At 41.1% G+C, this 12,741-nt stretch overlaps 1 protein-coding gene across 1 annotated transcript in view; it reads right to left on the bottom strand.

Moving 5' to 3' along the window:
- The window catches only part of Grxcr1 (glutaredoxin, cysteine rich 1), a 134,564-nt gene that overhangs the window by 48,642 nt on the left and 73,181 nt on the right, over positions 1 to 12,741 (bottom strand). The window contains exon 2 of the mRNA NM_001018019.2: positions 7,203 to 7,445. Coding sequence (NP_001018019.2) covers positions 7,203 to 7,445 — 243 coding nt within the window. The remainder of the gene's footprint in view (positions 1 to 7,202; positions 7,446 to 12,741) is intronic.

Raw genomic sequence — 12,741 nt, 5'->3', positions numbered from 1 at the left:
TTCTCAGTGATGTGAACCTAGCCTCAAAATGTTAAATAAGTGGGTTCAAGTAGGAATAAATATGGGTGAAGACCAGGAAATCAGTCCTGGATATAACTGGAAAGAAAAAGAAACTTTAATGGAGATAGGGCAGGAAGACAATGGAGATTTAAAGAGAATAGTGGGGGTGGGATGGTACATTTGAGGAGGCACAATGAGATAGAGGGAAGCCAGGTGATATGGTGGTAAAATCAACCCAAACTAAATGTATATATGGAAACACCATATGAAAAACTATCATTCTGGAAGGAGGAGGATATCAACCTACCCACAATACCTTCAACCCAAAATATGCCCTACCTGTAAGATGCTCAGGGATAAAGCTAGAGCACAGGCTGAGAGAACAGCCAACCAATGACTGGTCCAACTTGGGACACATGCCATGTGAGAGATCCAACCAGTAACATGATTAATACTCTGCTATGTTTGCATACAGAAACCTAGCATAACTGTCTCCTGAGAGGCTTCATCCAGCAATGGATGGAAGTAGATGCAGAGACCCACAGCCAAATATCAGGCGGATCTCAGAGAGTCTTGTGGAAGAGTGGAGGATAGAAGTGAGCAATCCAGAGGAGTCAAGGACACCACAAGAAGACTTACAGAGTCAACTAACCTGGGACAATAGGGACTCACAGAGCCTGGGACACCAACCAGGGAGCATGCAGGAGCTAGACATAGACTCCCTACACATATATGCAGCTTTGTCTTCATGTGGGTCAGCTAACAAGTGGAGTGGGAATTATCTTGGTCTCTGTTGCCTGTCATTGGATCTCCTTCTCCCTACCTGCATTGCCTGGTTGGGCCTCAGTGGGAAAGGATGTGTCTAGTCCTGCTGGGACTAGACATCCCAGGGTGGGGTGGTACCCAAGGGGAACTCCCTATCACTAAGGAGAGGAGAAGGGAGTAATGTGAGGAAGGATTTGTAAGGGTGGAACTGGGAGATCAGGGCTGTGAACAGAATGTAAAGTGAATAAAATTAATAGATCATTGGAAAATAGTTTTAATTTGTAATTTAAAAGATGTGTCACTCAGTTCTAAGTAAGCCAACTACAAACCACAGAGAGCAGCCAAATCCCCAGTACTGCCACCTACAGAACTGATTCTAAGCTCTAAGTTTAGGGGTAGTCTGTTACATAACAAAAGATGACCACTATAGTCACATGCTAACAATGTCCAAATCCTAAAATTTGAGACATTTGATGAGGCTGTTGTTGTCGTCTTGTTGATTTTGCTACCTGATCTAAAGAATAATGGTAGCACCATGTGTACAAAGTCAAAATTGCAAAATACCACCAACAATATTACACACACACACAGGCCTTGTTTCCAAGAAGTCTTAGCCATGGCCCAGTAACCAAGCATACATATATATATAAACTATATTTAGAGGAAAACTAATAAAATATATCAAACAACAAAAAAGGAAAGAGATTTATCTTGGGAACCAGTTCTTGTGAAGTCTGCAGGAATTTTAAGTGACCCCACACTCGCTATCATCAGGTATAGACTGTAGACATTTAAAGGAAATCTTGCCTCTACTAGAAGAACAAGGTCACACCCAGAGAGAAAACAATATATAAGATTTAATAGCATTAAGGAGCAATTAAAGCCTCTAGTGTGGTTTGATAAGAATGAGTATAACTATACTGTAAGAGTTTAAGGAACCATGGAGAGAGAAGACAGACCAATATTATTATAAAAACTGTTTTAGATATGAGGATAAAGGAACAATTTTGCACTTGGGAGGCAGAGACAGGCGGATTTCTGAGTTTGAGGCCAGCCTGGTCTACAAAGTACATTCTAGGACAGCCAGGGCTATACAGAGAAACCCTGTCTCGAAAACAAAACAAAACAAAACAAAACAAAGCAAAACAAAACAAAACAAAGGAACAGTTTTCATTTTCATTGGACAAAGGGAATTAGGGTCAAGTTTGTTTTCAACATGTGTAATACTTTTATACCACTAAAAGAGTGCTATTCTAATGATGCAATTCTATAATCCAAGCATTTTGGAAGCACAAACAGGAGGATCATTCAAGACAAGCCTGTACTACGCTGCAAGTTTGAAGCTAGTTTGAACAACTTAGCAAGGTTGTATGTCAAATTTTTAAAAGCAGAGTGACTGGGAATATAGTTCAGTGGTTTGTCTTCCTGCACAAACATCAAGACCAAGAAGCAAGTTGGGGAGGAAATGGTTTGTTCCGCATATACTTCCACATTGCTGTTCATCATCAAAGGAAATCAGGACTGGAACTCACACAGGGCAGGAACCTGGAGGCAGGAGATGACCCAAAGGCCATGGAAGGCTGCTGCTTACTGGCTTGCTTCCCCTGGCTTGCTCAGCTTGCTTTTTTTTTTTTTAAGAGAACCCAGGACTACCAGCCCAGGGATAGAACCACCCACAATGGACCCTCCCACCTTGATCACTAATTGAAAAAATGCCTTACAGCTGGATCTCATGGAAGCATTTCCTCAAGGGAGGTTCCTTTCTCTGTGATAACTCCAGCTTGAGTCAAGTTGACACAAAACCAGCCAGTACAAAAAATACATAAATTTGTTAAATTTATTTAAATAAATAAGGTAATAAAACGTGATAGAGTGAAAACATTATTGTTAACACTTGACTGTTTAATATTGCTATGGTCCAAACATATGAAATACATATCTGAAAATGCTATGTAAATAAAACATACTACTTTGTATAGTTAACATATGCTAATACTAATAAGAATTTAAAACAACAAAAAAATTAAGATACCATTTCAAGGAGGCTGAAGAAACCAGTAGTTAAGAGTAGTTGTTATCCTTGCAGAGGACCCAGGTTCTGTTCCAAAGCACCCACGTAGTGATTCACAACTACAGTAACAGCTGTTCCTGGAGATCCTGTGCCATTTTATTACCACTATGGGTATAATGCATGGATGGGGTGCACATACATATATGTAGACAAAACAGTTATATTCATAAAATAAAATAAATAAATCTTAAAGCAATATTTTAAAATATGTCATTTGACAAACACTGGAATGGCAGTAATTAGTAGTAGTAGCAGCAGCAGCAGCATTTTTAAAACTTAACTACAACAGTAATGATATAAAGAACTTGGAACCCTGGTTCATTACAAGTGGGAATGCATGCAGTGCATTCACTATGTAAAATAATTCCACAGACTCATTAATAAATCAAGTATAGGACTGCCAAATGCTCAGGGGTATATAAAAAGGATTCTGAGAATGAAGCAAAGAGTAGACAAGAAGACATCGAAGGTTTCATCCAAATCTGACTCCAGATTCCATGTGAGAATCCTGTGTGCATTTCCCTTCACAAAACTTAATAATTAAGTTCTTCTGTATTTTCATTTAATATCTGTCATACCAGATTCCAAACTCAGGTGTAATCTGAGAGGATCTGAGGGGTGGGAGATACTAACAGGGCTTCAAAAAGTTCCCTCTTATGAAAGGATGGACCATCTAGAGTCTGCCATACCCGGGGATCCATCCCATAATTAGCCTCCAAACGCTGACACCATTGCATACACTAGCAAGATTTTGCTGAAAGGACCCAGATATAGCTGTCCCTTGTGAGTCTATGCCGGGGCCTAGCAAACACAGAATTGGATGCTCACAGTCAGCTATTGGATGGATCACAGAGCCCCCAATGGAGGAGCTAGAGAAAGTATCCAAGGAGCTAAAGGGATCCGCAACCCTATAGGTGGAACAACAATATGAACTAACCAGTACCCCGGAGCTCTTGTCTCTAGCTGCGTATGTATCAGAAGATGGCCTAGTCGGCTATCAGTGGAAAGAGAGGCCCATTGGTCTTGCAAATTTTATATGCCTCAGTACAGGGGAATGCCAGGGCCAAGAAGTGGGAGTGGGTGGGTAGGGGAGTTGGGGGAGAGGGTATGGGGGACTTTTGGGATAGCACTGGAAATGTAAATGAAGAAAATACCTAATTTAAAAAAAGTTCCCTCTTTTCTTACTTGAGAACTAGTATTAAATTTATTGTATTTGCAATCTTGTCATGATACCCCTTATGTTCATTCTTGTTTGTAGCCTCATTCCAATATGAAGTCTGCTAGTTTCCATTGTAGATTTGATGATTGGTCCAGAAAAATCATGATTTCTAGCCTGTTTCTTGGTGGAGCGTCTAAGTTTACCTATGACTAAGGTATTAGATCGAACATAATCTTTTTATGAGATTATAGTCTGATGCCAAAACACCAGAAGAATTGCTTAAGCCAGTTCTGAGCAGAACGCACCCCCACTACCCCATTTGCAAAAAACACTCTGCAAAATTTATTTCCTAAAGTAATTAAGTGTTCCATTGTCTCCAGCTTCGGCTTTTAGCTTATTAGAGTAAAAAACTGAAGAAAAATATTTTAATAGATTCTTCCTCTCTTGCTCATGAGCTCACTGACTTCCCTTGGAAGAACACAATGAATTCAGGCAACAGCATCCACCTGGGGCTTGGCGATGATGGTAGATTAGCAAGGATGTTACCAATGACTGCCCTGCTCTCCACTCTCCTTGCCCTACCTCACTGCCCACAGTCTGTCTCCATCTACCTCTGTCCTTGTCTCTCTCCCTTTCTCTAGCTATTCCATTTCTCCCTCCTCAATCATATAGATGATTCCCAAATCCCAATTCTTCTCACTCACCTAATTTCAAGCTAACTTAAGTGGTTTCATGTAGCTGTTCAAAACACCACAGATGTTAGGGAAATCACCAACTTACTAGGGCAGCAGCCGAATTTTCCTCCCTAAAAGTTAATGTTTTCTACTCTGCCAAAACCCAGCAGAGGGCATCCTTCCATTTCAGATCCATGAATCGTGCAGAGGAAACCCATCTTAGTGCACTGTAATGCCACTGATGCTTCTTCATCGAGATTCAAACAACAGCTGCTTGGGTTTGGAGGAGAGTGATTGCACAAGTTACTCAGAACTTGACTCACTCCTTCCAGGTGCAGAGCAGCATTTTACAATCCAGAAGCACCAGAGTTACCCCTGTGGCCTTTCTCTCCTAGATGCTGAGTGTGCACATAAAGAGATCAGAGGGAAAACTCAACTGGGAAAGAGCCAGGATCCTGACCTCATTTGTAGCAATCACCTTCTGTCCCTCCAACTGAAAAACAAATGGCGAGACAGGTATCACAGCCTGGTGCACTGCCTCACTAGCATGCACAGCTTAGGTATTCTGGATTCTGAATGCAATAGAATGGATCAAGAACAGCATATGAGCGAAGCTCACCTTATACCTGATGTTGCCCGAAGCTGTCCATTAACTTTATACAGTTCCACTGAAATTGAACTTACACAGTAAGTTGGGAAATTTTTACATTATCAGAATGCTTCCCTAGTTAAAAGCAAATTTCCATCTATCTTTGTTGCCTGTTGCTTTCTATTATTGTATTTTAAAATGGAGTTTTATGAGTCCCAGATTGGCCTCAAACTCACTATGCAATTAAGGGCCTTGAAATTCTGCATCCTCCTGCTTCCTCCTCCCAAGTGTAAATGCTAGAATTTCAGACCTCTACCATTGTACCCAATTTATGCAGTAATGAGGTCTTTGTGCACACTAGGCAAGCACTCTGCCAACTACATCCTCAGCCACAGTCTGTAATCCTTGTAAGTTATGTTCTCCAGGTGCCTGAAAAGATCTTCACCTCATTTGTAGCAATCACCTTCTGTCCTCCTTTGTCTATGGAGGAAGTCAGAGAAAGAAGAAATAGATATAATGAAGCTACATAACCAAGTCCTGTAGCCAATCTAAGTTCACTAGAACATCTACTCATGTCAAGCCCTATTCTAATTGCTATTAGGACACAGTAAAATCCCGTTACTCAAGGGAGTCTTACACAAAGCAAGAGTTCAGAATGTCCGACAGAGCTAACCCAGACTCATTCTCCTTGGTCAGCTATGTTACTTGAATCCAAAGCTTTTACTCATCAGAGCAGGTATTTAAAACAAGGCTGCCTGAGCCCATCGTTTTCTTCTAATCCAGCAGCCACAGGAGGGCTGAGAGTTGAGTATCCTAAGGATCAGACATATGCCAAACTGAAAGCTGAGAAGGCAACATCAGGTGTCACCATCACTGTCCTTATCCTTAACACCACTCTCACAGCCACTATTATAGTTCTGGAACCTAAGAGTAAATGGTGAAACACACAGATAGAAGATCAATACTTCAAGTCAAAAATCCTCCATTTCAAAATGCTGTGCTTTTTCAGCTCTGATTAAAATGAAATTTCATGTCACCATAGCTATGTAATCATGGATTCTTGACATTTACCTTTCCATTTAATAACTATGCCTGTAGTCAGTCTAATAGACACAAGTTCCCTGAAGCAAATCAGACATCTCCCAGATATAGATTTTTTTTTCTTCCTCAGTCCCTCAATGTTAAAAGTTAAGATCAGATGCCGAGCATGATCAAGACCCAAGCATCCTTCTAAGGTTTGAAAATCTTTGATCTCTGATAAGGGATCAGTTGGCTGGCTACACGACTCAGTGGTTGCTATACCTTTAGGCTTTTTGTTCTCATCCTGGGGTGTCTTACCCAAGTGTGTTTGGAGATCAAGGGTGTTAAGGACACTAACAGTGTTATTCAAGGAGCAAGAAGGAGGCAGATTTGTTGCTTTTCTGGAAATTGGATTCTCTCTGCTTATTGCTTTGTGTGAATCTAAGTCACACTCCCATTATTAATAAACTCAAAAATGATATTAAACAATAATTGGATATAATTTTGGCTCCAGACTTCATTTCAGTCATGTCGTATTTGTGTCATTGGGCCAGAAATTATTTGATTATTTGAATATGGAGAATTAAAATTTACAAATGTTTCTCTTAAAAATACTCAAATTTTGATTTACACTAAAAAACGTAGTTCTATCTTGGGTCAGTTTTTAGAAGTCAAAGTTAATTGAGCATGTCAGGAATGTACCGTTATTCAACAAAGCAATTTCACACTGACTTCATCTCACTGTTATTCTGCAAGGATGAACGACACAGCAGCACATCATTTGGAATAGAATAAGAATCCAAACCCTTAGGCCTGAGCTCATCCAAACAGCAAATGTCCGAGTGGTCATGTCACAGGTCATCTTTTCATACAGTTCATAGGTGAGACATACGCAAAGGCAGTTTTCTTCTGTGGTATACTTACCCCAAGATAATGGCCATCAATGAAGACAACAGGAAGGGAAGGAGCTTCGGAGACTCTCCTGCACCGTTCATCCAACTCTTTCCCATAGTCACCGTTTAGAGCTATGTTTTTCTCTTCAAACTTTACTCGATGGTTTTGGAAGATCTTTCTAACCAGTTCGCATCTCTCGAAGGTCGTCCTCACCACACGAAGGCAGGTTGTATAAATTACCACACGGTCAAATTCCAGGTCAGCTGATGGCTGCTGGAAGGAAAACATTGAGGTGTAGCTATGCTTGCTTTACTGTCTTGGATTTTACTGTGTGTACACAGTTTGAATTAACAGCTTCGGGTAAGTGTCTTGTACATTAAAGACACTCACAAAGGTTGAACGGGCACTTTGTAAATTCACAGCCATATGTTTCTAAGACTGAGATGTGTTCTTTAATAGAATGGAAGAAAATAGAAGTTCTCTGTCATATGTAGAGTATAGGTTTATTATTATGTATGATTATTTATTATATATAAAGGGCAAAAAATGGCAAAGGGTGAAGATGGAAGATGGGAGATACATGACATAAAAGCATAAAGGACTGCTTAGGTGGTGAAGGAGACAGAAAACACTGTACATGCGGCCAGGATAGATAAGAATAAAATATGAAACCGCTGGTATGGTGGCTCAGCAGGCACTTTCCAACAAGTCCATCTCAGGGATCACATGATAGAAAGAGAGAACGAATTCCCACAAGGTCTCATTCAACCTGCACATAGGTGCATATGTGCTCAAAATAAATGCTTAATTAAAAAGGTGTGTGTGTGTGAGGGGGGGAGAATGTGTAAATGAAAGAGAACAATAAAACAGGTTACTCTGTGTTCACTTTAAAAATAAAACAGTAAAAAAATAAATCTGAAATGAGACATTTCACGAAATTTAGCAAGAAATGACAATATGGTTTAAGTGGTGTATTTTGGTTGTTTTTCTTTTTAGTAGCATGTGAGATAAGTTTAATATTATGGTGACTCAAAGGGGGAACTGTCTGGTAAAAATAATGAACAGTTGGTTTTTATTGTGGAAATGCTATTCAGTGTCTATATTGTCTCTTAAGGCCCCTAGGGAGAAAGCCAATGACAATGAGATGCTGCCACAAAATATGAATGGCCAGCATTTAAACAGTTGGGAATTCTTCGACTTTTGAGTCACAGTTTCCTGTGACTCATAAACCCTGAACTACGGGAAGGTTTTGAAGTTGAAACAGCATAGCACTTATGGATGTACTTTCTGAGTGACAGGCCTCCAACGTGCAGCAAAGAGGCTCTATCACAAGGAGTAAGAATTAAGAGGTGCAGAATGGGAGGGTATAGAAGCCAGCACAAGAAGGTAGAGGGACTAACTGAAGAATTAAAAATACAATAAATATTGAAACATGCCAGAAGAGAGGCAAGCAATACCCCAAAGTCAAGATGACAGTTGTTCAATTTAATAATCTTTTCTATGCTTTCTGATAAACCAGATGCCTTTATTTTATTCTTATCTGACTGAGATCCCTGCCCATTAAATTAACTATCTTAAACATTTTATCACACTGATATGTACAGTCAACAGGGTTATGATCATTTAAAACAACCACATGATTCTTAAAACTTCCATGAAGTAAAAAATTAGATTAGAAACCATTCTAGACAACTGAATACTAAAACCAGCCAGCCAGAACTTCACTACATTTTATTCAAAAAAGTCAGATAAATTTTCCAAGATGAATTTTCCAAGGTACAAGTGGAAAAACTGTAATAAAGAAATCCAAAATCATAAGAATGTCAATATAATGGATTCCCCTCACAGAAAGAAAGGACTTTTTCCCTGAGGACATGTTTGATAAAGATATAAGGATGACCTTCTAAGTTAGTGTTCCTCACATGTGCATGTCTGTGGGACCATCCACTCGAATCTGAGAAACCTATGATGGCCGCATCACCAAGATGTGATTCTTCTGAAACTGAGAAATACTCATGTGGTTGGAGATAAGTGGGGTGGGAGGAGGCGTGAGCATATTGCATTGTGTATGTGTATGAAGTTACCCAAGATTTAAAATATAAAGATATAGGGATGACTTATTTCTGCAACAGAGTATAGCAAGTAAGCTAAAATCCCAGAAGCCTAGAAGGAATGAATGATTTCATAACTCTGAGGGCAGGAGAAAGAACAGAGATAACAAGAACACAGGGAGAGTGACATCTAAAAGATGAGATGGCTTCATGAAGTTACTGAGTTATAAGCATGAGACCCTACTGGTGTCAAACATAATTATTTTATACACAAGCTTAAAATTCATCTTATTTGTAAATTTTTTTACCAAATTAAAAAAGTTTGAAAAGGCTGGAGAGATGGCTGAGGGATTAAGAGCACTGGCTGCTCTTCCGGAGGACCTGAGTTCAATTCCCAGCACCTTCAAGGAAGTTCGCAACTGTCTGTAACTCCTGTTCCAGGAGATCTGATGCCCTCCCACAGACAAATGCAGGCAAACCACCAATGCACATAAAATAGAAATACATAGTAAGATATTATAAAAATGTTTTATAAGCCTTACATAGACCAAGTATCTGAAAGCTGAATATGGTATGTGTTAAGTTTCTGTCACTATAACAAACACTAAGGAAACCATCGTATCAAGAGAAAAGCTTACTTTAGCTCACAGCTTGAGAAGTTTCAGTCCAGGATTGAGAGGTTTAATTGCTTTGGGCCTATGATGGGTCTATGGTGGGGTTGTGTGGTGTAGTAAAAATGCTTATTTTATGAAGCAAAGGGGAAGAAGAAGGGCCAGGGTTCTCTCCACGACAATGCTGAGTGCACACTTCAGTGATCAAAAGGTTGCCTTCTAGCCCTCTGTTTTAAATATACTACTTCCCAACAGCTCCACTCTTGGAATCAAGCTTTTAACACATGGGCTGTTATGGAACATTCAATATATAATTTCTGTTGTAATATAAACCACTAGAGTAGAGAAAGCATGGCCTCATCAGTTAGATAAACTCGGGTTCTAACTCAGGCTCTGTGTGTGTGTGTGTGTGTGTGTGTGTGTGTGTGTGTGTGTGTGCGCGCGCGCGCGCGCGCAGCAAATAAGTTAGTAAGCCTCCGTTTTCTTATCTCTAAAATGTAATAATTATTATTCTCTAACTGGTTTGCTGAGAAGATGAGTAAGAGTGACTATGAAAACAGCTAGCAGGTTAAATAGTAGCTCAGTGTTCAAACTTAGAGAAAAAGAGGTGGTGTAGTGAGAATCTTGTAATTTTGGTTTCTTAAATACACAGAGAGAAAGAGAAAGAGACAGAGACAGAGATGTTTTTGTTTAAATCCCAGATGAGAGATATGGTGCTGCTTCATATTATCCACAACAAACTGATTTGCCTACTGCTCTCTGCTCTAGCAAAGGCATGGTTTCCAGCTGCAGATAGTTTCTGCAGTTGTCTGGAACCTGGAATTCTGGTGACTTCTCAAAGGGTATATAAGTGCTAGAGTTCCCATAAAAGAGGCCATTTGGGCAGTTGGTGACTGGGTGCTGTTGGTTGCAGTTTATTGCAGTTTGTAAGTAGCCATGTACAAAGAGACGAAAAGAAAAAATTAGATATCCTGATGGTGAAGATCAAACTCGCCCTCAAGAAGCTCAAAGCCCCTAATCAGCAGTAAGTAGTCAAACGATATTATCACCCCCTTTCCCCTCTACACTTTTTTCTCTCCTTCCCAGTGTTAGGAAATGGGAAGGGTGAAAGAAGAGGGGTGGAGAAAAGTGTAAGTTAAAATAACACACAAGCTGGTTAAAAAAAAAAAAAAAAGTCTGGTTTTGGGAGCTGGGGTGGGGTGGTTACAGCTCCTGTATGAAATGTTTAAGATTGAAAACATACAAAAGCAGGGCTTGGTGGCACACGCCTTTAATCCCAGCACTTGGGAGGCAGAGGCAGACGGATTTCTGAGTTCGAGGCCAGCCTGGTCTACAAAGTGAGTTCTAGGACAGCCAGGGCTATACAGAGAAACCCTGTCTCAAAAAACCAAAGAAAGAAAGAAAGAAAGAAAGAAAGAAAGAAAGAAAGAAAGAAAGAAAGAAAGAAAGAAAGAAAGAGAGGGAGGGAGGGAGGGAGGGAGGGAGGGAGGGAGGGAGGGAGGGAGGGAGGGAGGGAGGGAGGGAGGGAGGGAGAGAGAGAGAGAGAGAGAGAGAGAGAGAGAGAGAGAGAGAGAGAGAGAGAAAGAAAGAAAGAAAGAAAGAAAGAAAGAAAGAAAATAAAGAAAACATACAAAATGTTAGAGGAAAAATGAAGGTGACCAATGACAAGAGCAGATAATTTCTACTTTTTAAATTCAGATACAGTCATCTTAGAACCCAAACAAGTGCTCTTGGGTCAGCAGATCCTCTTTACATTCACAGTCATAGAAATGGAGGTAAGAGAGCCACTGTATATACTGCAACCTGAAGAGGGAGGCCAAAATTCTCCTTTCTCTGATCATCGGAGGATCCTTGTTTTTCTTCTTTTATAATTAGGCTCTCATTTCTCTCCTTATTCTTATTTAATCCCTTGTGCTAGTACTTCTAACTTGTGTTAAGTAGAGATGTCAAGGTCCGGGACCCGCCGAACTTAGGAAATTAGTCTGAACAGGTGAGAGGGTGCGCCAGAGAACCTGACAGCTTCTGGAACAGGCAGAAGCACAGAGGCGCTGAGGCAGCACCCTGTGTGGGCCGGGGACAGCCGGCCACCTTCCGGACCGGAGGACAGGTGCCCGCCCGGCTGGGGAGGCGACCTAAGCCACAGCAGCAGCAGTCGCCATCTTGGTCCGGGACCCGCCGAACTTAGGAAATTAGTCTGAACAGGTGAGAGGGTGCTCCAGAGAACCTGACAGCTTCTGGAACAGGCAGAAGCACAGAGGCGCTGAGGCAGCACCCTGTGTGGGCCGGGGACAGCCGGCCACCTTCCGGACCGGAGGACAGGTGCCCACCCGGCTGGGGAGGCGGCCTAAGCCACAGCAGCAGCGGTCGCCATCTTGGTCCCGGGACTCCAAGGAACTTAGGAATTTAGTCTGCTTAGGTGAGAGTCTGTACCACCTGGGAACTGCCAAAGCAACACACTGTCTGAGAAAGGTCCTGTTTTGGGCCTTCTTCTTCGGCCAGGAGGAGGTCCAAATACAAGATATCTGCGCACCTTCCCTGTAAGAGAGCTTGCCAGCAGAGAGTGCTCTGAGCACTGAAACTCAGAGGAGAGAATCTGTCTCCCAGGTCTGCTGATAGACGGTAACAGAATCAACAGAAGAACAATCTCTAAACAGAGTCAACTATAACTACTAACTCCAGAGATTACCAGATGGCGAAAGGTAAACGGAGGAATCTTACTAACAGGAACCAAGACCACTCACCATCACCAGAACCCAGCACACCCACTTCGCCCAGTCCAGGGAACCCCAACACACCTGAGAACCTAGACCTAGATTTAAAAGCATATCTCATGATGATGGTAGAGGACATCAAGAAGGACTTTAATAAATCACTTAAAGAAATACAGGAGAACACTGCTAAAGAGTT

Source organism: Mus musculus, chromosome 5, assembly GCF_000001635.26.
Source record: "Mus musculus strain C57BL/6J chromosome 5, GRCm38.p6 C57BL/6J".
NCBI lineage: Eukaryota > Metazoa > Chordata > Mammalia > Rodentia > Muridae > Mus > Mus musculus.
The sequence above is the reverse complement of the archived record's forward strand: the minus strand, read 5'-3'. Positions and strand labels throughout refer to the sequence as shown.